Raw genomic sequence first — 27,060 nt, 5'->3', positions numbered from 1 at the left:
ATTATAGTGGCTGTTGGAAGCAGATTGTTGATTTTGGGCCTATACTTTCTTACAAAAATTGCTGAAAATTGGTAAGTCTGAAAAAAAAAAATAGAAACATGAAGTTTACAAATCTGTATCTCTGCATCAAGAACAGATATCGCAATTCTGTACATTGAACACGTTAGAAAGTCTAAAGTGGACAAATTTTATAAATTAATTTATAATTGGGTGGGCTTGTTACAATGTTTACAAGGATTTTGCAGAAGTCCTACTCACACATTAGTGACGTACTTATGAACCATGTATGATACATCAAGCTTCTCCGCTTTAGATGCTCTATCAGATGCAATTTACAGAGTTGTTATATCGTTTTCCGTTTCTGAGCTAGATAGTTCTAAACTTAATAGCTTGGTTTCCTAAAAATTTGCAATCAAAAAGATATGTTTAAAGAAAGGTCAACACCCTAAATCGAAAATCTGCTTAAAAAGAAAGTCACTATATTTTAACTTTTCTGTTTAAATGCAACACGCCTCATCGAATTTGGTGCAGTAGTTGCCGAGAGAAACGAGTTTTCTTTTCCCATGCATTTAGATAGGAGCGCCCGAACTAAAGCTAACTAATTTCTTACGTGTATTTCTAGCTTACTGACGTTTTCGTCTACTAGCCGCTTCCTGAACCTTGTATTGAATTTACTCTTCGCATGATCGATTTCTCGGTTGTTCGATCGACTGGTGGGCTCAGCTTATGTGGTGATTTATTTTATTTTATTTTTTGACGAAATTTGGCGTCCCATATAGTAAAACGGGTGCTGTGAAAGGCACCGTAGTGAGGGTTTCGGATTAATGTTGACCGCCTTGGATTCCTTTTACGTGCAGTTGAAGCCTGGTATACGAGCATCTTGCGTGGCACCCCTACCGGTTCACTGCCGCCACAAGTTGGAATCGAAGCCACGACCTCGTGCTCGACGGTAGCGGTATGGCGGGCTTCTTACACATGCTTCATGTGCAGGCCATGTAAGGACTTTTATTTACACGAAAAGCTCGACTGTACATAACGAGGGTGCATATTTAGGTAGAAAAGATGCGTTTGTTACGAATGAGGTGTTCTCTGGAGCTCCACTTCAGGTTCGAGCACACTAAAGGGGGCACTAGACCTTGAAACCGGTAAAAGTATTCATTCGTAATTTTCCTAAAAGGAGTTCACCACGCTTATAGAGGTACGCGTGCACGTTTAATCTGAGCTCTTCAGCATGTGCTAATTAGTGTTTAGCGACATCTACCGTTTCTTTTCAGTAGGATTCGCGGGAATAAATGGTTAACGCGAGAAAGTTCTTCAAAGCAAGAAGTGGTCACCTTGAACGCCTTGTCCACGGCGGTCTGGATCTCGATGCTCTCCTTCTCGCTTTCAATTTCTTCCTTTCTTTTGTGCACGCACATCACGATAGCCAGCTACATGCAAAATGTGGGAGAAGTACTTGATACCATAAAGGAAATACAAAATAAACACACACAGAAACATCACACAATAAAAGTGGCAGCAGGGACGGGCTTTCATATCCACCTAAACTGAGGTGCACTATAACATCTGCCTGCCGGAATGTCAAGGCACCGGACAATATTACTTAGTTAGTGAGAAGTTTAATCTAGAAAGGGAACGTACGAAAAATTCTGTCCGAAGTGAACGGAAATTTTTATTGAGTATAGAGGGTGAATGTTGCGATATCATTTAGAAAAAAAGAAAAGGATAGGCTCTGGGCAAACGGATCTGTCACATTGCCCTGTTTTGTTATCCAATAAAGTGTGCAAATTCTCAAACTAAAATGAAAAGAAATAGCGAATGACAAGAAGGAATCCTCTTATAATCAAGATCGCTTTTCTTAATTTTTTTTTAGAGCATCGCGCACGCTGCTGTTACGTTATTGAACGTGTGAAGCCTGGCCAAACGTCGCTCAAGTTGCCAAATAACAGCACAACTAAGGCGTGAAGAAAGGAAATCGCGAGAAAACAGTGCCCTAAATTATGCATTTAGCTCCTAGGTCTGTTTACCGGAGCAAGATAATATATTTTTTTTTATTGCCAGTGCTCCACCGCAAATCCAAGCAAGCTGCAAGCGGCAGTCGCCTGGAGCGTATGCGCGCTCTCGACACGGCTTCCGCGCACCGGTTTCGCGTCGCGCCAAGTTCACTCTGTAGTCGGTGCCAAAACTTTCAAATGTGCTCGACGTGGTTGCAGGTTGCAGGCTGCAGCCGCGTGAGACGCAATCTCATCCATACACCGCAATCTCATTCACACCGCTCCGCACGAGCGTGCGGAGCGGTGTGAAACGCTCGCGTTAACGCGGCGTCAAGAACATGTCGTAAATTTGGAAATATGTTACATGTGGGGCTGTCGCTGGAGGCTGCTGTACCCCCACTGAAGCGATAATTCAGTCCAAACGACTCCCCTGTTGGGTGATCCTGATGTGTGCGCACAATGCTGGCTTAGCACCGATAGAATGTGTTCCGCAATCTAAGTATGTGGGAGCGCGCCGAATCGCTGGCGAGCGCGATGAAATGAACTCGTGTGCTGGCATTTGCTGTGTCGAGCGCGTTTACACACGCATACTCACAAGAGAGAGAGAGAGAGAGAGAGAGAGAGGGAGAGAGAGAGAGAGATGGCATTGTTTAAAGTTTGTATTTCGAATATCTTTTTCAGCCTCGCGCTTGTCTACGGCATTGTACACAGTGTAAAATGTGTGTTAGCGATCCGGCCCAGTCGAGCAATCTTCTGCTGGCGCGTTCCTATAGAGTTCTGTATACGTGTATGATACTGTGCTTCTCAGATAACGAATAAAGAAGAAGAAACATTCTTGTCGCCACGGTGCAGTATCGTATTGCATATAGGGTCCGCCGAACGAGGCAGAGAAAACATCGTTGAAAATGTGCAACTCAGAAAGAGGGAATAAGGGACATTAGTTTTTATAGAGGGCATGCAACGTTGCAATGCTTCCCGTCCTGAACACGTTTTTAAGGTGACTACACGAATAAATAGTTACACGGAAAAATGGTTGCTTCTTCAATTATGCATTGTCGCCTTACCTTACAGTTTACATACATGTTAAAGGGGGATGAAACGTTCCGAGAAAAAATAATAAAGATGAAAGAAATTGATATGACCACTGCTACGAAACTAACACTTTTTTTTTGGTATTTCGTCGGCAAATTCAGTCACTGCCCTCCTTTTCACTGTGCAGGGTTACTTAGTTCGCGCACTGTTAAGAGCTGAGAACACAAAACTCGTGCTGCAGTGTTCGTGGTGATTGTGCGACATGCCTAATGCTCGCGGCGCTGTTTCGGAGCCCCACGTGTATAAAGGTAAAATGCACTGCGACGCAGCTAAACGGCGCGAACTTCGAAATTGGGAATGTTGGTATACCTTTTTGCTCTACGATATCTGTTCCCGCCTTTCAGGCCATTGGAATGATAAACTCTCATAAGTTAGGGCGGACAATTTCGGTGCAAGGCAGCGAAAGCGAACGCAGTCGCCCAAGATTACGTGTTTAATATGTACGTGCTGTTCTGTAGGCCGTTTGATTTTCTGTTTGTGCGAGTAGCACTGAAATGACGCGCTCTTATAAAGAAGTTTTTCCTCGCCATTGTGCTCGCTATAACGCGAAGTTAAAGCACCCGTACAACGCCGTTCGCACCTGTAGGACCAGGACGTGAGAGGAACGACAAAGCAAAGGTAACATCATCGGAGTGACGAGTGTGCGGCGTAACCGCCAAGCGCTCCCAACGGGCTTCGATGCTATCCAACCACCGGTCAGTGGCGGGGGAACTAGAACAGCCGCAGCTTCGGTGGAAGCAGGGGAATCTACAAACTCTGCCGCCTAGCAGTTCCTCGTAACTAGACGAATTAATAAGCAGAAGCGTAATGGGTAATAACGCCTGCTTTAGCGAATACCAGATGATACTGTATACTTTTCTGTGCGATCATTATGCGAAGCCACGAGAAAGCTGAGTGTGAGCTGCCACCGATCACCAGCGCGCCGAGATGTAAGCAGCGACAAACATTTTTGCGGGACTTGCGTGGCAGAAACACAGCTTGGTTGGTCGCCACTTTTACTCGCTCCGATGGCCCCGTTTAGTGTAACCCTCCACGGCAATGGCGGCGGCGGACTCCGCGGTAACAACGTTACCACGAACCTCGTTACCTTTCGAAGCTCCAAGCGTTCATCGCTGCTGCCATCTCCACAACTGCTTGAAACCAGTCCAAGGGCTGATGGGCTCGCAGCGCTCTTATTTAACTTTGTTTTTGCCCTTCACTGCAGCACTCCACTCTTGCATTTCCCGCCAGTGCGAATCCAGCAGCAACTGTTGGAAACTCAATTTAAGTAAAGAAAGTAAAAGAGGTTGATGGAAAGCGTCCCTGTCAGCCAAAACTTTGTTTCTCCGAACTTCGTTGGAGGGCGGGTCGATCAGCATTGCCGTCGACCGTACGCATGCCCGTGCGAGCAACCTGAGTGGTCGGTGCATCACGGCGACGTCAGCAAATTGCAACACTTTGCTCGTTCTTTTTTCCGCGAGAAGAGAATGCTTTTGGGCTGAGCAATTTTATTAAGGAAACTGCAATATCCTTCTGTGGGATATAGGGCGTACGTGAGGGGGGATTAGAAGCAATGAAGAGCAGAACTTAAATATGGTGGGACAGAAAACTAAGCCACCAAGCACACGTCCAGGACGCTGTCTCAGGCCAGAAAGTATCTTATTTTCGAAGCGTCTCTGAAACGCCATTTGTCGCACTTAAAGATATTGGCTAGCTTATAAAATGCAGAGCATAGCTCAAGCAAAACACTTTTCTTCAAAAATTCTTATAGCTGCATTACAATAAAACTTTCAGATTATGAAAGGTTTGTTGTAGTACAGCTATATAGTAAGTGCTGCACCTATTTAAAATTGCCATTCTCTCAAGCAGTTGTCTTCGCCTTAAGAAAACAAAAAATGGACTTCGGCGCGATTGTGGTTATGCCGCAACCTCTAGGCATCAGACTGCCCGGTAACGCGGCTGTTGTATACGATCGACGTATATGTTTGGACGGTAACATTGCTGCATTTCTTACTATACGCTTTCTTCATTCCGACGTGTTCAATCTCGTCAGTGTGGCGATCGCGAGCTTGACGCTAAGCTCAGGTGCAGCACTGGCGCATTCTAAACCGTGAACTGATCCCTACAGTAGACTCCCCAATAAACGCCCGCTGCCATGAGAAATGTGCGCTGTTACGCCGACGCCTTTGAGGCGAAAAATGCAGTGCATAGCTGTCAGGACACCGTGCAGGAAAACTTGGCGTGGGTATCTCTTGCGTCAGGCAAGATATTGTTTCGCCCCAATATTTTTGCGTTAACGTTAGGAAAGTGCAAAAAAGCCTATATGAAATGTGGGAAGCCGGTCACGTGGTAAAGGTAAAGACAGGTCACTATGTATGTATGTATGTATGTATGTATGTATGTATGTATGTATGTATGTATGTATGTATGTATGTATGTATGTATGTATGTATGTATGTATGTATGTATGTATGTATGTATGTATGTATGTATGTATGTATGTATGTATGTATGTATGTATGTATGTATGTATGTATGTATGTATGTATGTATGTATGTATGTATGTATGTATGTATGTATGTATGTATGTATGTATGTATGTATGTATGTATGTATGTATGTATGTATGTATGTATGTATGTATGTATGTATGTATGTATGTATGTATGTATGTATGTATGTATGTATGTATGTATGTATGTATGTATGTATGTATGTATGTATGTATGTATGTATGTATGTATGTATGTATGTATGTATGTATGTCGCACCTCAAATAGGTGCGACCTAATACTAACGCATTTCTCCCGCATTTACCGCTAAATCGCCGCTGAATTTCTTTCACAAGACCTGATCGTGTGATGGCAGCCATACTGTGCCCTACGAGCAGCCGCCGTCACTGCCCTGTTCGCAGCATTTATCGCGTTTTTCCTACCCAGTCCACCCTTCATTATACTGCCCGACACGTATTGCACGCAGCCCAGTTTTCGTTTATAAGCGCTTTACTCCATTCCTCTGACGCACGCACACACGTGTGCGCTCTGGCGTATGTGAGGCCACATCAGAGGCAGCGAGGTCATTCACATGAGTGACAATGACGCACCCATTGTATATGCAAGGCGGAGCTGCGTCTACAATGGGTGCGTTATTGTTTACGTCGCCTAGGCGGCAGAAAACGCCCTTTTTCCTGTCACGCACGGGCTCGAGAGAAAGCACGGCGAGGTATCGGTATCGATCGCTTAGATTACCAGGGATGCGAAATATTGAAAACGTGTCCGTAACTTACATTGTTTGCGCTAATTACTAAAGGATGTTCGCGTTTCCTTCCCCTAACCAGTCGGCGCACTCGCCTAAACGAGGCAAAATAGTTTCAGGGCCCTTCCCAGGGTTGTCCGTTAATTCTTATATAAGTATATAAGCAGCACACATATGCGTGGATGCAATCTTTAATCTCACCACCACAACTCAGCCGGGTGATGGATTGGTTGAATTTATTTATTTATTTATTTTATGGTATTGGAAATGTTGGTAATTTATGTCTTTGACTTTTCCAGAGCATTTGTTTGTCTTATGAAGAGAGTCATTGTCTCTTCAGGTAGAAAAAAAAACGCGTGTAGCGAAGTGGCCGCGCGAGTCTTGTGCTGTTCTGTCCTGTCCTGTGCACGAGTCCTGTACCTTCTCGGAAGAGATTGTTGTTGGCGCAGTTGGGAAAAGTACGAGGAGGACAGTCTCACGTTCCCTTTTTTCCTCAAGGATAAGCAGCATCGTGGCGAAGATCCTTGCTGAAGGCATTGCTATTGTTTCGTCCAAGGCGAGCTCTTAGTCTGTGCTATCACAGTTCGGAAAGTAGATTATGGTACACAATAGGAACGTATACAGAAGGTTTGAGAAGCACACATATCCAGTCGCGACACTGATGTCTTTCTTCCTCGTTGCTTGTTGTTACAAGTATCTGGAAAGCATCTCATTTCGTGCATTTGGACATTCCGGGGCCAGCATTCGCCGCATTGAACGGCACTGCGGAGTTGCAACGAGGAGGCGTTGCAGTGCGCAGCTCGTCGCAATGCCCGCTCTTCGAGAAGCGACCACGGGCCGCGAGGCACGCAATCCCGCGAGGCAGGTCGTTGCGCTCTCTGCTTGGCGCAAGAAACACGATTTGTCAAGAGAAGCGCAGCTGACATGCGGCTCACGATTTTCTCTCCCGCGTGGCGCTCCTTCTGCTTCGCGTGCCCACAAACCCGACCCCAGAAGGCACGGTACTCCCAGGGCACTTGGCGACGTCCCCACCTCTAGGGACAATCATTTGCTACAGCGCAGTGCGCCATGGTGCACTCTGCCTATCGCATTACAAGTACTGATCATGTGCGCTCGGCGTTTAGACACGTCTACTTTGAACACGACGCTATTCGAAATAACGTTGGATGTACAAAGCTTGTGAAAAGAAGGCTTGAGACTCATTGCAAGTTTTTTTTTTTGTAACGGATTTTGCCCGCGGCGCCACTTCGTGAACAACGTATGGTCGCCTTCGTGAACTGCCTGATACGTCATTTGAATTCTTCCCACTTGTTCCAAGTCTAATGTTTGTAAAGGCTCAAATGGATTGTAACATAGAAATTCAAGTTATTAACCAAAGTAGATAAATTCCGACAGCACATATTCTAAGGTTGTAATACAGCGTCTGTGCCCTCCAGAGTGACGAGTTCTGTTCAACTGCCCACTATATTCTTGACTGAAGCAATATGTATACCGCTTCCCCCCCCCCCCCCCCCCCCCAAATATTATGAGGTTCTGCGAGCCAAAACCACGATCTGATTATGAGGCACACCCTAGTGGGGGATTCCGAAATAATTTCGGTCGCCTGTGGTTTTTTTACGTGCATCCAATGCACGGTTCACGGGTGTTTTTGCATTTCGCCCCATCGATATGCGGCCGCCGTAGCCGGGATTTTATCCCGCGGGCTCATGCTCAGCAGAGCCACTGAGAGTCACTGAGCAAACGCGGTGGGCGATACATACCCACGTGTGATGTCTGAGGGTATGGGACTCGTGTCAACGTAGAGTATTTTTTTTCACCCTCAGATCTCTATTGAAATGAAAGCTTTTGCGTAGGAAAGGCAGCTTCAGCTTGATTTAGAGCGACGAAACTTATTCGGTGTCGCCAACTCGCTTGACAACGCGAAAGTTGACCCTAATTGGTGCCCATGGTGAGCGATACAAGAGTACGGAGACGCAACAAAGAAAGAACACGATGTAGAAAAGCGTTTATAATTCCACTTAACTATAGCGGAAGACGAAGCAGGATTTTGAAACATAGCGACACAAGCACGAAACTCAAAGTATAAAAACAAAAAGGTAAGCTGCATGGCAACAGCTCGCAGTTTTCCGTTTGTTTTAACATGCCTCGGTTTAAGTGTAACCGACTCAGTTTACGTCTCCAACGAAGTTTGTTTCGCTTTTGTGTGTAAACCTTGACTTTTGTTTGTTTTTGTCTGTGCTTCTGGGGATCAAAAATGCAAAAGCAACGAGAGAGAGAGAGAGAGAGAGAGAGAGAGAGAGAGAGAGAGAGAGGTGTTGCCTGCAACCCTGATGTAGCTGCACTTGTTTTTGCAATGTTTATAATTGATAACTAAAAAGATATCGTTAGTTTGTTCTTTATTATAGTGAAACGCCACCACTGACTAACGGAGAGCCGTCTATCTGAACATATCATGCAGCAATCTACATTTACGATGGAATAAAAAATTTGTTCCATGATGCAAATATACGCCTACACAAAACCATATATCAGCCGGCGTAGAATGCAGGCACAAACCTTTTGCCAACCAAAAGACCGAAATTGATAGTGGCGTGGGTTTTACAGCCAGCGGTTCGAAATAGGCTATAAGCGGACTATTATGTTAAGTTCTTTCCAGCAGCGCGCGCAAGAAGCAGAGAGCTGCACAATATTAGTGTAATGCTTGCGCCTAAAGCACAGCAGCTGACTTGACAAGCAAAATACGTACCTCCAATATTAGTCATTTAGCATTACTGTCGTTAAAAAAGAAGTAAAGACCGTCGCAAACAGTCGCATTATACTTTCTATGCTGCCTTCCATGCATCGGCGGAAGATGTAAGCACTACTTCGTGTGCAGTGCTTATGCTTTAGACAGGCGGCAATGACGGGCCAGAATAGCACTCACCTTGACAATCCAGCCGATGAAGAAGTAGCGAGAGAAGTAGAGGAAAATGAGGAAGTGAGCCAACGCTGCCTCGTTTCGCGGTTCAAAGAAGTACGTGAATATCATCTGAAATCAGCGGAATAAATATTAGGCCTTTATTCATGCTCTGTGCAATTAATATGAAGGTGCTTGCCGTTTTCCGAGTGAAAATGTGCGTAATGGAAATGCTGAAGTGAAAGAGATAGAAAAAACTTCATAGACCTTTCCATGTTTCATAGATAGAAAAAAAATATTTTAATAAAAGCAGAGAGCTCAGCCTGAACCTTCTGGCCTGCTACTTTTGCACTGGGAAAAGGGAACATCAAAAGTAGAGGGAAGAGACTAAAATTGTAAAGTGTGATGTCTACAGAAAGATGCGATGCGGGCGTGCTGGTAGGTCGATCAACACGGCTGCATTAGCCTCATGTTTAGCCTGTCCCCGTGTCGTGTAAAGATCGTTGCATGAGCCGTTGTCTAACTGCTGCTGGTAATGGGTAAAGTCAGGAACTTAAAACAGACTTCTGCTAACCATCTGGTGAAGGTGCTAACTTCTTTCGGGAAAATAGGTCTTGTGGTATTGCGAATTCACTTGTGCTAAGAGATCGCAAGGCAAAAGCAAAACAAGGAATAAAAAGTGACTGTTTCGACCGAAAAAGCTAAGCATTAATAGCCATGCAAAGTATTGGACAACTACACGAAGTAAGGCCTTTAGTTTTATTTGCACTATAAATTGCACTAAACATTCGCTTGCCAATTAAATTAACAAGCATGGTGTCATGGGCGCACAGTCAAACGTGGACAGATCTCACTCGAGGAACCCGAACAATCGCTGTCACAATGCTGGCGTCGTGAAGAGCGCCGGCCTCGGGGAACGAACGCGCCGTGCTGACTCGCTTTAAGAGGAAGCTTTAGCTCCAATCTAAACACATGTAAAAGGAGAATTCGTTTTTTTCAGCAACCACTGCACCAAATTTGACGAGGTTTGTTGCATTTAAAAGAAAGACTTAAAATATAGTGACTGTTGATTTTGAATTTTTTTAGTTAGGTCGTCTATTGTTTATTAAAAATTCGCAAAAAATCGTAAATTTTCATAAAACGAAACTATCAAGTTTACAACTCTGTAACTCAATAACGAAAAAGGGTAATACAATTCTGTGAATTGCATATGATAGTACATCTAAAGCGGACAAAATTGATATGTTACACATGAATATAAAAAATAGTAATATGGCAATACAGCTTTTGCAGAACCCTTGTACCCAACATAACAAATTCAAATAAGATGCAAAATGACATATCGAATTTGTCCACTTTGAATGATCTCATGGATGCCGTTTACAGAACCGCGATATCTGTTCCTGATGGAGAGCTATGAATTTGTAAACTTCGTGCTTCTATTTTTTTTTTCAACCGGTCGTATATTTGAAAATCTTTTTAACAAAATGCAGGCCTTAAATCGAAATTCTGCTTCCAACAGTCACTAGAACTTGACCTTCTCTCTCAAATGCAACAACATTTGATTAAAATCTGTCTAGGGGTTATCTCAGAAAAACGCTTTTGCATTTTACATGTATTTGAATAGGCCGCGTCGGAGTTGAGCCCGAGCTAAAGCTTCCTCTTAACGCGTCTCCGAAACTTGAGGTGAAGCGACCTCCAAAGCTATATAGGCGCGTCGGTAGACAGCGCACGTGAAACGACCAGCCATCCCGGCTCGCCTAAGTTTTACACCTGTCGGTGACTATACTTCCGAGATAGGGCGCGGACGGCGTACGCCCGCGAATGCACGCAAAATGGCCGCGGCACTGGCCACTGGAGGCATTTTGTGTGCATTCACGGGATTCTTCCACGCTTGGAAAAACACTTATGACGAGCGTACTGAGCAACTTAAAGCTGTATCGGGAGTTTTTCATTTTGCTCTGAAACTTTATCATTTACCCTTTCCTCTAATTGAATTTTATGCCATATGTAACTTTATATAAGAGCGCATGCCTTCCAGTCCTTAAGTACGCCTCCGTGGTTTGAGGCGGCACTTGTAAGTTAAATTGTGAGCTTCTAGAAAATGTGCAAAAACAAGTTCACATCTATATTTAAACATCGATTCTGTCAAAAGCCTTCCATCTCCATAGAGCTAACACAGACACTCGCGTTACGTACCCTCAACTGTAGACGCAATAAATCGGACGTTTTTTTTCTTCATAAATTAATACATGGAAAAATCTGCTGCTCGCACTTGCTTTATAATGTGCGCTTTTACATTCCGCAGAAAGGCACAAGGAAACAGCACGCCTTTCAGCCTTCAGATTTTTGGCACCCTCTATATCTAAAGGGCAGGCGGCATATAACACCTATTCAGAGCGCCTGGATATCTTCATGCCTAACTTTAATATTTTCCTGAAAGGAGTTGCAGAGAAATTTCAGTAACTGAACAAGGACTCCCATATCTGCTGTGTGTTCCGTCATTCCGTAATCCTTTTTCCTGTTTCTCCACCATTGCTTTGTATTATCTTCGTGAACGCATTTGATGCTCTGTTAAAATCTGTATTCCTGAAATTATTATTCTTTTTTTATGTGTGCGCGCATGTGTATGTGTGTGTGTGAGCTTGCCTTGTTCCTCCTGTGCATAGTTTTGCCGTGTGCGCCAGCAACAAGACCCTCGAGGTTGTTCCTGGGCACTTCAATAAACACCTTTGATTGATTGGTTGATTGATTGACTGATAATTGGAGCAGTCTTAGATATTCTCAACACAATGATTACACAAAGAACAAACGAAGTCTGCTATTGGACTTTCTGTCCTGCTGCCTTCAACAGCATAACTTGATCGCCAATTCCAATGGCAACGCCCTGAACATTGCCTCTCTAATGCTCAAGTTATAGATGTATCTCGCTCGGACATTTTCCTTGCGCGTCCCGATAAGCTTCACCGTTCACTAAAGATAAACTGCCTCTGTGTCAGCCCTTAGGCTGAGCTCCACCAGTGGCATAAATGTATCCTCTTGCTTTGCTTTCAAGCATGGTGATTATGTTCGTTCATATGATTTCTTGTCCACCACCATCTGGTCACTGGTTACAGGCAAAATCAATACTGATGACCAGGTAGATCAATTTACGGAGTTGGTTTAGTGCAGTATACTCAAATACATTCCCTAGTGCAGACCTAAACGCTCTAGATGTGCCCTCTTGCTCTCGTCTGAACTTATAACTGCCATGAGTGGAGAGAATAATTCCCCCCTTTTAAGCGCTATCTGCAAACGCCGCTATAAGCGGGATCATGACACATATATTGTATGCTCGGATAAGAGCGCCTCCAACTGGCCGGCGGAATTCCGGAAGTATATCCTAAGCGCTCTAGCAAATGCGTAGAGTGTTTTCGCCTGCTAGACTTCAGCGGAGCAGATGTCCATATATTTGCGTTATGTTTTGCGGCCCGTTTGTCATCCTTATATAAAGCTTCAGGTTTGAACGCTGGTGTCCGTCAACAGCATACGACGGTTCCTACATTCAGTGCTGTGTTGTTTGATGAAACGGTCATCCACGAATGCCTTAAGCGCTTGAACCTTCCCTTATTATGGGGCACTGATGGCGTCCCCTCCGCAATTCTAAAAGCTTACGGCAATATATTTGCATCAGTATTGACATTTATATATTTATTAACTCTTTAATTACCTTCACTTTTCCTCACATGTGGATAACATTGATTTTATTTTTAATTAATGGCGTTCGTTCCGCCATTCGGAACTCTTCTTCCTTTCTATATGCCCGTGAGATGAAGATCTTAAAGGAAATTCGCAATTTTGATGACTGTTGCATCCAGAAGTCGGGCCTGCTTTCTGTTTTTGAATGATGCATATAACTTCAACTCGGGGAGGAGGAGGAGCAGGAAAAATCTTTATTCTTGTCCTGTACAAGGTGTTGCCACCTGCCTGGCTAGTCCCATGTTGGGACCGGGAGGTCAAGCCTCCTAGCCCTATCACGGGTGTACTGGACAGCCAGGACTTGAGGGATATGATCTGGAGATCTGATCATTCCTAAAAACCGATTCCGGGAAACGCCAGGGCCGAGCGACGCACACTCCCAGAGTAGATGTTCAAGCGTGCATATCTCCATTTTGCATGCTTTGCATATAAAATCAATGTCTGCAATGTCATACCATTCCTTTATTTGTGCATGTGAATATGAAGACTCTGTTTGCAATTGCCTAAGTGTAACTGTTTGTGCTCTGTTTAGCCTATAGTAAGGGGGTGGAAACTCCCTCCTTCCCATGTAGTAATGTTTTGTAATTTCATTGTATGTAATGAGCGCATCTCTCTGTAAGTCCTCCAATCCAGCAGAATCAAAACCGTATGTAAAAAGCGGCCCGGTCTGTAAGGTCGCGGGCGGCGCTGTTGGCCGATTCATTTGGATTGACAGGAATACCATCAAGTGAACCAAGGCGCGCCGGGAACCAATAAATGTTACTTGTAACATTTGTTTGCCTTTTGTTAATTATTCTCGCAGCCTGCGGGGCAATTTTTCCCCTATTGAAAGCTCTAATAGCCGTTTTCGAGTCGCTATATATTTCTGTAAATCTATCGTCTGTTAGTGCCAATGCAATGGCAACTTGTTCAGCGACTTCAGGTTTGCTAGTGCAAACCATGGCGCAGTTGGTGCAATTGCCCTGATGATCCACTACTGCCGCCGCGAACTTAGTTCGATCCTTGTAGGCAGCTGAATCAACAAAGCAGGCTCCTCTGCCCCCTTTATCCATTTTCTTGATTAACGCCCTGGCTCGTGCAACTCTCCTGTCGATGTGTTTTGGGTGCATATTCCTGGGTAGCGGTGCGACAGTTATGTTGTCTGCGAATCCTTGATTAACTTTAGTGTACTGTGCTGGATCCGTAATGGGGTTGATCATAATCTTGTCCAGGATTGATCTTCCCGTGCTGGTTGTAGATAGTCTCGCTATTTGTGATGTTTCTTGAGCCTCCGTGAACTCCATGGTTGTGTTGTGTATTCCCAACTTGAGAAATTTTGCAGTGCTGGTTCGAATTGGGAGCCCCAATGCGCTTTTAACAACCTTCTTGATCGCTGAGTCAAGCTTCTTGATTTGAACCTGCTTCCAGTTGTACATGGCAGCGGCATATGGAATATGACAGAGTACGAAAGAGTTGATTAACCTGATGAGGTTATCTTCTTTCACGCCCTTGTGTCTTCCTGCCAGGCGTCTGATCATCCTGCACGCGTTATCCGTTTTAAGGGTGATTTTCTTGACCTCCGTATGGTTCCACCTCGCATGCGGCTAAGACCAAAAACTTTCACACGGAAAACAGCAAGCATTTATTTTTTGTATTCTGTAGATCCTGTGCCATTGTGTAAGGTCTGTGACATCAGTGATCTCGACGTACTTTTTGATACAATCTCACACGTTCTTGCGCACACTAAACGCGTTGCAATGAGGGGTATGCTCTCTCTGGGCTCTATTTGCAGGCTATCGAGAAATCTAATGACCCTACACCGTTCCGTAAATCGGGCACAACAATCTATCTTCCTCAACTCGAATGCGCTTCAGTCGTCGGGAATGGCTTTTTCTATATCCAATAGTGACATTATAGATCGGGCGGAGAAAAAAATTCTAAGCATATATCATCATCGCTTTGCTAACACGGATACACGACCTTGTTCTAGCACTGTTGGGTTATTTTCGTTGCTCTTACTTCGGTGCCGATGCAATCGCACTGACCTTCTGTTTCTTTCCAAACTCCATCATGCTATCCTCATTTGCCCCTAACTCCTCAGTGGTATCATGTTTAGTATTCCGCGAAAGATCACCAGAAAACATAGACCTTTTCATGCTCCTGCCTATCATTACCAACACTCAACCGTCCCCAGAATACTAATTCTCTATAACTCTTATTTTCAGGATCCTGATATTTTCCCTAACAATAGCCGTAATTGTTCTTTTCCTAGCTTTGCGTTGTTGTGCCATAGTTTAACATAATGCACAACTGCCCTTCTGCTTTTTATTCTGCATTCGCATTGCACCTTGTTGTTTGTACACTCATCTTTTCGAAATTGTTCTTTTTATTCGTTTTTTTTTACTTATATCCCTCTGCATTATCCTTGTTTTTCTTTCTTTATGTACGCGTGCACCACCTCGGACACTCACCTCGGACTGTACGAAGAAGTACATTGTTATAGATACGCTCAGAAGAATGGTAGCGACGGAGGTAATAACAAAGATGGGAAAAGCCGTGGTCTTGTCCCTCTGCAAAAGAAGAACCACAGCATAATGAGTGTATCGATCAAGGATACGTGTAAGAGGTGAAAACTTGTGTAACCACTGTTACGGTTGGGAGAAGATTACTACACAAGAATGTGGCTCGCACTATGCGTAGTGCGACACACAATGACACGCTTGCTCACCTTGTTCGACCATATCAGGGCTCCTGTAGCGAATAAATAAAGTAGGTGAAAAACCAACAGCGCCATCACGCAAACGCTGTATTCTGAAAAGAAACGTATGAAAAAAGAAAGTCACGTGATAAAGGAAGACAATATTGACTTGATTGTGTTATGCTCTAATCAAAATGTCCCTGCACAGCGGAATACAGAGTGCCATGCATAGCGCATCATCGAGGACAAGTTCGGTGGTAATCGCCCTCTCAGGAACCTCTCACACCTTCCAACACACACTCTTCAGGGCCACGATTTTGTAGTGATGCCTTCTCGGTTGCTATTCCTCTTAGTAATTTTCGCGCTTCGTCAGTAATCAGGCTTTGCGACACTCCGCCCGTGGTTATTAATGGGATCAGCCGGCGTCGAACAGTGGATGAGTAGAGTGGAATAGAATAAATTGTAAGGCATCGCATTAAAATCCTGGCCCTGATTTCGCCACTACTGGCTCGCTGGCTCAACGCTCGAGCAGTTCAACCTATAACCGCACCACTAGCCTAGCGCTTTCTTCTTAGAGATGGGGCGACTATTAAACCGGTCGGGCTAAGAATAAGGGAATTTCCTCGGACGTCATTAAAAACTATGGTAGTAACATGTTGTGGCTTTATGCTTTGTTCCATCAACACTTATTAATGATAAAGAAATTCGCTTAAATAACAAACTTGTCATATGTAGTATTCAGAAGAATGAATTGTCATATTGACTGCCATTTGTGTGCGTATTTTGTCAGCGTTTTTCACGTCACCGCAAGTGACGTGCGTAAATTGTTGGCGCACGATTCCGCTGAAAGAGCGAAACAGCTACGGCTACAGCTGCACGCATCGTGCGAGACGGCCCGTGGCCAGTGCGACTAGGTTCCTCATGAGGCTACAAAGGACGTAGCGGACCTTACCGGGTAGACATATATTTTATTTGCGATTGTGGTCGTTTCTTTCGCATCGACGTCTTCTCGTCGACGTGGGTGGTGCACTGCTGTCTGGATGATTGAAACGCAGATTTCTTTCTCAAGCGAAGAAGACGACGGACAGTTACGTTGTTAATAGCCACGATTTCACGTCGTTGTTTAGTAGCACTATAATATTGTTCACTCGCCATTGTGGCTAAGCGGATATGTGGTCTTTTACTGCTGATTACGACACCACAGTTCCATTCCTTCCCATGGCGGCCGCATTCCTATTGACTGCAGATACTGACACGTGTAGAAAGTGTTGGCTGCATGCTAAATAACCATAGCCGGTCGAAATTGATCAGTATTCCTCCACAACCGCCTATCTGTCTCTTGATCGTTAAACTGTGATATTGTTTTCCGTCGTAAGGCTATAAAGCTCACGCCAAGTTATCGATACCGTTCACAGCATGGAAAACGCAACAGGACACGTTAGCAACATCTCCGTGGCTTTCTTCTCGCAGAGGGCAACTTGTTGTTTCATATTTAGTAATTTTTTGTTGGGCAGCATTGTTTGCCTCTTTTGAGGCGCTTGCAGTACGTACGTAGGCAGGTGTTCCCTGTCTTGCCTCATTTATGTCTTTCAGACGTTCGCCAGGTTCGTCAGGTGCCAACTTTTCGCATGCTTCCCTCGTGGCAGCGCGCACTTCGAGACGCTTTGTTATGGTGTTCTTAACTGGTCGAGCTGGAGCGGCCACCGAAATTCTGGAGCGTGTGCTCGGATTTCCTTCCTCCGAATCTGCCAGCAGAGAACGAAAATTTTCCGCGGTGGATCATACCGGAAGTCTGTGCGCGCATGTCACACAAAGCGACTCCGGCTGTGTACGTTCCCATGGCAAAGACAGTCGCCGCCCCACAGTGGACGGAAGCGACGTGTGCTTCTCGTCCTATTTCTGCCCGAATCCGCGCCTCGGCAGTGGAGCAAGTGAGAGTGACCCGGCATGGAGCGAGTTCATCCAGAAATACCAGTGGAAAGCGCGAACTGGCTGCAGATCGACCAGTGAAATACGGATTCGCCGCCGTGGAGCCTGAAATCCTGCTCCAGATCGACCAGTAAAAAGAGAGAGACGAAGAGGGAAAGGTAGGGAGTTGACCAAGGAGGTGCCCGCTTGGCTACCCTACACATGGGAAGGGGGAGACTAGCGAAAAACACCATTAGACTGTACTAGACTGTACTACCTTCGGGAGTGGCCTACATACGCCCAGAATTTTGGTCCCTGCAGATAAAGCTATGGAAAAGCTGTGCGACATTGCAGCGCCTTTATGACTGGCTCAAGTTGAACAGGTTTGAACATTTTATCCCAGGAGTGCAAATGTCAGCGTCATTTCACGAATTACGATCATATAATGCGTAGTCCCAATTACCTCGCAATCCGTAAGTCACATCGAAAGGACGCAGTGGAAATTCTGCCGTCACCGTCACATGCACGATTGTCGTCACCGTCGTCTTGCTGCTCTCGTCACACACAGGCCGCCGTCAGATACATATCACACCCGAATCACACAAGCACGGTGGTCCAGCTGATAGCCTTTGCGTAATCCCAATAGATCCTGGGCCTAGCCAACTACCAGCAAAAAGCTTCGCATAACATACATTCTACTTTATCACTTCACCTCCCATTCCCTCTCTCCCTAGCGTAGGGTAGCAAACCGGATCTTCCCCTCTGGTTAACCTCCCTGCCTTTCCCCTTTCCTGTGTCTCTCTCTCTCTCCACTATGCGTGGGAACTGCCTATTTTCCCCCTTTCTTTCATTTTTTTAGTACTGCACGGGCGCGATTACTAAAGTGTGCTGTTGTTTTAGACTATGTATATTCGTGTATGTATGCTCTTTGTAACCGACTTTTTATTTGCGAGCAGCGCCACCGTTCATGTCTTTCTGTCTTCCTCTTCTGGCAAGTTATTCAAAATCGGGGACTCAGATATTTTGAGGCAAGGGTGCTTATAGGAAAGCCATGGCTAAACTCGTTAGAGCTGTCCCGTACCGGTCTGCGCAGAAATCTTTTTGGAGCTATTTTGTTCCCCTGTGAAACAATGGGGCTCTAAGGTTCGCCAGATGCGCACAGTTTCGTTAATGAAGCCGCTTGGAGATAAGCGCGCCAGCGCACACCGCAACGCGAAACAGATTACGGAATTGAGTCTGTTTCGTCAGCGGGGCCGGGAGAGATGGGGAAAGGACGGGAGAAGTGGGATTGAGAGTACGTCGGCTGTGAATTCCATTTAGCTCCTGCCAGACATGATTGCCCAGGAACGAACTAGTCCGTGCTCTTCGGCCGTCATTTCAATACCTCCCGCCGAATGCGCACGATCTCACGGTTAATGGCGCACAGTTCCGGCCGCTTGGGTTTTGTTCGAGACCGAAGCACGGGAAGTTTGCGCTATATTATTTTTAACATTCGATGGTGTCAGGAACGAACGCCTTTCCGAGGAATTCGCGTTTATACGTGCTATCATTTGGGAACTGATGCAGGAATAGTCTTGGATCTTGCAATCTGCCAGCGACGAGTGTTCTTGCAGTCGTGGTTTTCAACATTTTTACCGCGAACCTGCATACCTCCACACGCCAGTGCATTTGTCGTGTCCGTGGGCGAAAATTCAACCAATCACAGTCGGAGGCGCGCTCAGCGTGCGCCGCTGGATTCCTTACAGGACCACAAGATGGCGCTCGCCTCCGCGAATGCGCGGAAGCAGCGGCGCCGGCCGTGCGAGGAGAACAAAAAAAAGAACCAGAAAGCTCGCCTTCGCGCATGGAATTCGACGAAAGCGTTTTCCAGTAAAGATTATGGTTGTGTAAGCTGTAGTTGCCCGGAAGCGGCAACTGTAGCATACGAAGCAAGGAGTGACATAACTACACTTTGGTATCTAAGAAAAAAAAACCCCACCTAGCAATAGATTTCATTTGTGTTCTGATAGCACTATGGAAATGCCACGCATAGTTAGGACTCTCGAAGATCTGCGTGAACACGATGAGCGGTGACGGAAACAGTACGGCGTCGTGCTCAGGCTAGGTAGGACGCAGCGGTTCCGGCCCAAGGCATACCACGTACAGTTAGGACGCCTGAAGAGCAGCGCGAATATGATGAGCGACGAAAGGAACAGCGACGTCAATATGAGCCGGCTCCGGCTCGGCAAGACCCAATTCAAGGCCACGTCACATTGTTATATCGGATCAGGTGATGCCAGAGCTTCGCTGGCCAACTACCTTTACACCGTGGATTGGAGCGAATCTTTTGGTGCAGTGATCATCGCTCAAATGAGAATGTGCTGGGCCAAATGATGGTAATTTTGCTTGTGATGTCGTCCGATAGGCTGCATTTGGAAGCGTCGCGAGCAGTTTTAATGTTCGCAGCAGCATATTATTGAACACGCAGTGCGGCACAGTTGCTGTGCTATCTGATACGGTTCCATAATACGCTTGCATGTTTTTCTATTTTTTTGTTCTTGGCGATTGCTGTGATGATGAGCGCTGACAATTTAATTAACCGTACCAATTAGTTGACCATACACATATGTTTTTTTTTTCTCTCGCTAATATAGAATTTGCTTTTAGTGATGGCTTAGAACGTGTCCAAAGCGCCGCCATCTTGCGATATTTTATGTTTTGGAAATGAGTGGCATTGATTTTTTTCATTACACTTATCATGCAACTACATTACTGTTCCTTCGATTATATCAGCGTAAAGCGCTTTTCGCCGACGGCTAGTTTAGCTCGAGATATTGTATCCGGGTTTACTTGTTATTGTGTTCATCATTGTGCTTTGCTTTGAATAGCAAAAGTGTTTACGAATACGCTTTTTGATGCCATACAATAAGCAGATGAGATGAGAATAAATATATCACCCAAGTGGACGCTGAACGTGAGAGAGAGAGAGAGAGGGCTCTTTATTGGAAAAACAGAGAATTTTGCCGGCGCGTATATAACTGCTGGCATGCTACTCTGTATAGGGATGGGGAATGGGATTAAAAGATTCCAGAAAAGAGTCCGAGAAAAAAAGGATAAAAGTAAATATGAAATGTCCGAGTGGACCTGATACTAATATTTACAGGTGACATGGCGGGTAAACTTAAGCTTTTGTATAGGAAGGATGCAATTTTTAAAGCTTTTATGTGGCACTATCTCGTATCTCGCACTCTCTCGAGCACTAGCTCGTATTTTAGGGAGGAGTGTGTACGCCCAGTCGAGGGTTGAACGACACTATAACTACAATAAGGCCTCGGCACTTACACGCTAATAGAATCACACGTTTCTTTCCGCGTGGAAAGGAAAGAGAGAATTGTATAAAAAGTTCTGGTGATGGCTCATTTTAATTTATCATTGGAAACTTCCTAGATGAAATCGACTGCAGTTTTCAAGAGGAAAGAACCATTGCGAATGGAATAATGCATGTGCTTCCTTATGGTTGCACTCGCGCAGGTCTGGAAAAAGGAAACGATAACGGAGGAAAAGAAATAAGCAGTATGTCTTGCGTACACTTCGCGATATGGTTTAATTGTGTGAATAGACAGCTTGTGGAAACGGTTGTTTGTCCTAATGGGTTAATTTCGTGGAACGGTTTGCCTGCTTACTTATTTATTCACGAGACACTTGAAAACATTTTGGAGCTGAAAGGGGCTGTGATTGGTTAGTAGAAATAAAATGCTAATCTATAGATAAAAGAGTGAATCTGTTTAATATATCTGGCAATAATGGTAGCCAAATGTTCCGAACGCCACAGAAAAACTATATGTATACACAACCTAATTAAAAAAAAGAGGGAAACAAGCAAACAAAAGAAAGAACATCATGCCATGACTGATTGCTTGACTGATTGGTTTATTTGGATACTATTGAAAATATTGGCAACTTTTGTCGCCGGCTTTTCCACTATGTCCGAGTGCGTCCGTTTGTTTATTTGCCGTTCTTACGAACCCCCCCCCCCCCCCCCCCTCCACCGAGTAATTGTTCCCGGTGATGATGATGGCAGGGCTGCACTCATGCCATTGACGAGTAAGGAAACTGTGCTTGAAATTCAACGACTCGTATTGCAAGCACATAAATGTCTTCTTGAGGAAGCTTCACCGCCTGGCACAAGAGTGGAACATGCCAAATATACGGGGCACCGTACGTATACTATACTAACTAAAGCCTTTGTTGCAACTTCGGCCTCTACCTTGACCTCACCGATGTAATGCGTTGCGTCTGTCTTTACAGTGGTTGGAAGTTGCTTTCTGAAAAGCTTACACTACGCTAATAAGAATGACCGACAGTGCAGCGCACAATATCTGCTGCTGCTGCAAAGGAAACATCGATCCCTTTTTGCACCAATACCCTTGATTTCAATAGCGCAGACAATACAGGGTGTTTCTTTAGCTGCACCAAATTTTTAAAATTACTAAGATATAAATCACACTAACGTTATGTTTACCATTCGAGTGTACGGATTGGCAGCCTCTAGATTCAGAGCAATTTCCGCAATTACGTTCGTAATTAGCGAAGTAATTAGCTTTCTAAATATCAACAATAGCTGGCTACAGCAAATGAGTACATTGGGGCCCGTCCTCGACACTACCTATCCCAACGATTAAATTTTGAATAGCGGATCTTATGTGGGAGCTACGCGAACAATTAATTAGTTCCCCTTGGCAGGCTCCTGGAAACAGAAACTGGCTGGAAAAAGAGCGTCTGTGTCGTCGATGTCGCCCCTCCCCCCTGCCTTTCGTCACGTCTCCGGGGTCATCACCGGTACGGCCCCGCTAGCAGCTTTCGTTATCTCCTTGCTGTCTGTGGCGTTGGCCTAGCGCTATAATGCCGGCGGTCCGCTAAATTTACTTCGTCATTCCGTTCGGCGCCTGAAACGGCATTTCATCGGTGGAAGTGGATAAGTGGCGCCCAACGGAAAGACGAAGTAAATTTAGCGGCCCGCCAAATATAAACCACGTTACCGTGATTTATATTTTTGTAATTTAAAAAAAATTTGGTGCAGCTAAAAAAAAAAGGAAAACACCCTGTGTATCTCTAACGGATTACTTCGACTGGACGATCGGCCGCTATCCATGTGTTACTTTGAGAATCGCGTGTCGCTTTGTTTGCTGTAGTTTTCGCAGAGCCAGCATAGCAATCTGTGCCAACCTTTCTCTGGTTGCTCACCCCCGATAAGCCGAACGCCAGGCTGGGGTCTGCCAATACCCGCCTATATAAACTAGTGGGTGTTCGGTGGTGAAAAGCGAGTCAGGCAGCTCCCGCAGCCGAATCGGGCACCCTACCTACTAGACCACGGCTCTAAGGCCATCCCCATTGCGCATTGGCCTACAAGCCAGTGGAGGCACTTCTGTGCTTTTTGAGGGCGACTGGCCTGTGTGAACTTCTTTGACTGCATGGCGTCCTCTGTACGCATAGATTCACCGCGTCTTTTCATTCCTATCTGCCTCTTCATCAACACGAACGTGTTCCCTGCCGAGCTCCAGCGATAATTTGTCCCATGTGCGTACGTCACGCAATCGTCACCACACAAATTTTCTGACATCGCTAGGGGTGGTGAGAGATGTCGGGAGGAGTGATTAGACAGGGCACGGTGGACGAAAACGGTGCTTCCGCCCTGCCGAGGTCTCTAGCTTTTCACCGTTTGCTCGCCTTCAGCCCAGAGATGCCACTCGATAGGCGAGCTCGTCGAACGCACGTCTACTCACCTCTTAACATGCTTATGGTAGTGCGCGCGCGATGTAACCGGAGTTCTGACCACGCAGTTTCGCCATATACTCACTCGCCATCGCATCCTGCAGGGCAGACCTAGCGTGCTTGCTATGGCTGTCATTGCTTCGCCTTCGAGCGAAATTGTAATGAGAGGTCGCAGTATCGCACGAAAGGCGAAGGAAGCATCGATTGCGAAAGCAAATTATCAGGCATCTGTATGAAGTAAGGATAATAGTTCTATCATCCGTATTAGCTTGTAAAAATTCGCTAACTAACTAAATTAACAAACATGATGTCACGTGCTCAGGCAGACATGAACATATCTCACTCGATGACCGCGGACGCTCGCTGTCAAAACGTTGGCTTGAGGAAGAGCGGCAGCAGCAGCGAGTGAATTGACATTCGTGCTGCCTCTCACTTCACCGCGAACTAAGCGATGAAAGATGGCGCACATGAAGCTATCAGCCCTCGGTGCGCCTAAACTATGTATCCATCGCAGATTGCTTTCAATACAGGGTCCGCGCGGGCGCGCTCGGCTGCGCTCAGCCACGCTATACGCAGCCGACGTCGGAGTAGAACCAGTAAATGTCTTCGAGAGGGAGAGATAAGTGAGATGGAAAAGGAAGTAGGTTAAACAGACGAAAAACATACGGGTTGCCACCTCATTTCTCGTGGAGGGTTAAGGGTACACATGTAAAGAAACTCGTACATAGGAAGCACACGAACGAAAGAAAGTATACGGGAGTGTTAGTCTTTGGAGAAGGCCGCTTGAGAAAAACCGCCCTGTTCTCTCTTCGATAGCACTTCTTCCTTTTTTTGTTAGTCCGTAGGCACGAAGAAACTGAATTCAAGACAATTGTTTGGAATTTCTTGGGAACATGTCTTTCGACACAGATCGCTGCACTTGTGATGATCGCGCCTACGCGGCTTGTCAGCCCCGCCGACTGTTTGATTGGTTGACCGATTAGGCTTAACATTCCAAAGACGCCATTGTGGATCACTCGGAAATAATTTAGACCACATGCATGTGGTTCTTTAACGTGTACCCAAAGTATAGTAAATGAGCGTTCTTGGCCGACTTACCATGGCGCAGGCTAATTTTCTTGAATTCGCCAGACAGGGTAGTGTTGTGTAAAGAGCCTAACGACTCTGGAATCAAGAATGTCAGCAGCGTCCATCCCAAGCTCCACACTTCGAGAAACTCGCACTGTAAACGAGACGAAAAGGCGAGAACATATTGTATAAAATAATAATGAACGCTGAGACCTTCCTTAATATGACCACTTCATAAGGTGTGATAATATAAGCTTATTTGCTCGTGAGCTTAGATTAGGTTCAGCTGCCGGTTTAATTTGTTCTCCAAATTGGTTGATTTACTGTCGTGCGAATGTGCAGAAGTCAATTAGGTGACTCACATTTTTGAGTTGTAGAAGCAGGATGACTATCTGCTGCCGATAATAATTGGTGCAGTTGTTTTATAGCTTACTCAAAAAGCCCAGATACAAGTTTATCAAAAACTAAGCGGACTGTCTAAACGCAGTACAAGACAACCATAACACACATATTAATGTGTCTGAAACGTGTTCGATGTCAAATTTGCCTGGTGAAGACTTTTTGAATGTAACAAGCATATGAAAAGAGCATAATATGGCCACTATAAGCGAACTCTCATCTCATTTACACCGTCCCCTCAAACTCCTCTCCCTCCACATGAAAACTGACCCATGGGAGAAAAAGAAGTACTTTGCTGTACCGTAGAGAACTCGTTTTTTTCCCGGAACTGAACTTATAATAATACCAAGCATATATTAAAGAGCGGTGCAAAGCAAAAATATTTGTACGAATATAATTCCAAACATATAAAATGCTTCACATTCTCTTCCAGTTCAGCTTCATTGTTCACTTAGTTTAAAGAAGGCTGCGGGATGTTTATATCACATGGTGACAGCTGTCTCGGCACATTAAGCAGTTAGAGCGCCAAGGCTGCTCATTTTCTTTCGTTATTTCGTATTGGGCCACCTGATACAATGACCGTTACTTCCGCCGGAAATGTGCTTAGATGCACCGAACAATGACTTACTTCGACGTTACACGTGCGAAAATAAGAAAGAAGAGTAAAATACGTTGATGAAAAAAGGAAGGAAGAATCGCTGTTACTTTTCAGAAAATTCGGTCCGCCTATCAAATACGAATGATAGGCCCCGTGTGTGTCGAAGCGGAAACTATTTTTGCCGTGGGTAAAAGTTTTATTCCGTCTCGCCAAGCGCTGCACAAAAGTAGCCCGCATCGATAAATGCTAGTGCGAGGAAAACTTCGGGCCCCCGCCAGCAGAATTTGAAGCAACAAAAGAAGTAAGAAGAGGAAGGTTAAAAATAAAAGGGAATCTGAAAGAAGTTTTACAAATAGGAATGGCACAGACACGTCAACATTCAGCCTTGCGTAAACCGAAAACCTGGCATTAAATCAGGCAGTGAGCTCGTCTAGATATTTCCCTCTGTAGACAAACCTAAGCGGGCACTGCTGGTAGCGAGAACGAAACGCTCTTGTAGTTTCTGTCTGTGTTGTTGCTCAACAACCCGCTATACTCAATGATAAAAATACAGTTGTTGATATTCCTTCCGTCAGCCTTGTTTCCATTTCGTTTTTCTAATTTACACTGTTTCTCTTTCACGGCTTCCGGTTTCCATTCAAAGATGATCTTTTCTGAAAGATCTGTTTGGCGGAGCCACTGTTCTCCTTTCTCTCCCGCAAGCTTACCAGTGCTTTTTTTTTCCTTCACGAAGTAAACGTTCTGTTTTAGAGTAAACATTCGTGTAAGAATTTGGGCGAATGCTTAAGAAGGGCGAATAGATCGGTGCTCATGCATGTACTGATCGCCTGCTTGAGGCTACTGCTTCGCTGCAATGCAGGCTGCGAATTAAAGTTTTACGCGATGCGCAATACGTACAGAAACCATCGATTGTGATTGGCAAAGTAAGTGTATAGCTTCTGCAGAAATCAGATGGACGCCCTAGTAGAATTTCCCAAGTATATCTGCCGATGTCGATAGCGATTTTTGATGATGGCCCCACAAATTATCGTCGACGCACTTTGGTAGACAGCGTCACGACAACTGCGGCATGGCGACAGCGTAACAACGATGGTATGTCGAGGGCTGCACACTTGCGCTACCGGCGCTTTCTCCTCATCTAGTTTTCTCCACGGAGGCCAGGCCCGGTATAACGTAAAACTATTCCAATCTGTTTTTATTCCAAATCGGCGGCCATTAGTCCTCCCCGATGGGTCAAAATGGCTCGCCCACGCCATTTTGTGTGTGTGTGTGTGTGTGTGGGCACACACACACACACATGATACAAAGGGCATGATTGTGTGTGTGTGTGGGCACACACACACACACACACACACACACACACACACACACACACACACACACACACACACACACACACACACACACACGCGCGCGCGCGCGCGCTTTTTCCAATTATGCCCTTTGTATACTAGGAATTCTTAACTGATATTATAGTGCGCACATTCCATGCGCACAGCGTGCACAACAATGATCGCAAATGACGTGGTGGCCTGGTTTTAGCAGGAGCCACGATCACTCAGACATTAAGCTTCGCATTTTAGAATTGCTTAAATATATCTGAAGAACTCTCTATGCGAATCAATACTTTAGGACTACAGATAATGCTTTATTAGGAGCGGTTGTGACATTTCTGGTGAATTTCACCGCAAATTTATAAGGGTG

General features: G+C 45.2%; 1 protein-coding gene across 2 annotated transcripts in view; it reads right to left on the bottom strand.

The window, feature by feature from the left end:
• LOC142578875 (uncharacterized) overlaps positions 1-27,060 on the bottom strand; it is a 76,896-nt gene that overhangs the window by 39,919 nt on the left and 9,917 nt on the right. For both annotated transcript variants that reach the window (XM_075688540.1, XM_075688539.1), the window contains exons 2-6: positions 24,390-24,513; positions 15,663-15,745; positions 15,406-15,504; positions 9,245-9,349; positions 1,335-1,430 (exon numbers count right to left, since the gene is read on the bottom strand). In XM_075688540.1, coding sequence (XP_075544655.1) covers positions 1,335-1,430; positions 9,245-9,349; positions 15,406-15,504; positions 15,663-15,745; positions 24,390-24,513 — 507 coding nt within the window. The remainder of the gene's footprint in view (positions 1-1,334; positions 1,431-9,244; positions 9,350-15,405; positions 15,505-15,662; positions 15,746-24,389; positions 24,514-27,060) is intronic.

The sequence above is a fragment of the Dermacentor variabilis genome, chromosome 4 (genome assembly GCF_050947875.1).
Source record: "Dermacentor variabilis isolate Ectoservices chromosome 4, ASM5094787v1, whole genome shotgun sequence".
Taxonomy (NCBI): Eukaryota; Metazoa; Arthropoda; class Arachnida; order Ixodida; family Ixodidae; genus Dermacentor; species Dermacentor variabilis.
Note: the sequence above shows the minus strand (reverse complement) of the source record. Positions and strands in the feature narration are given on the sequence as shown.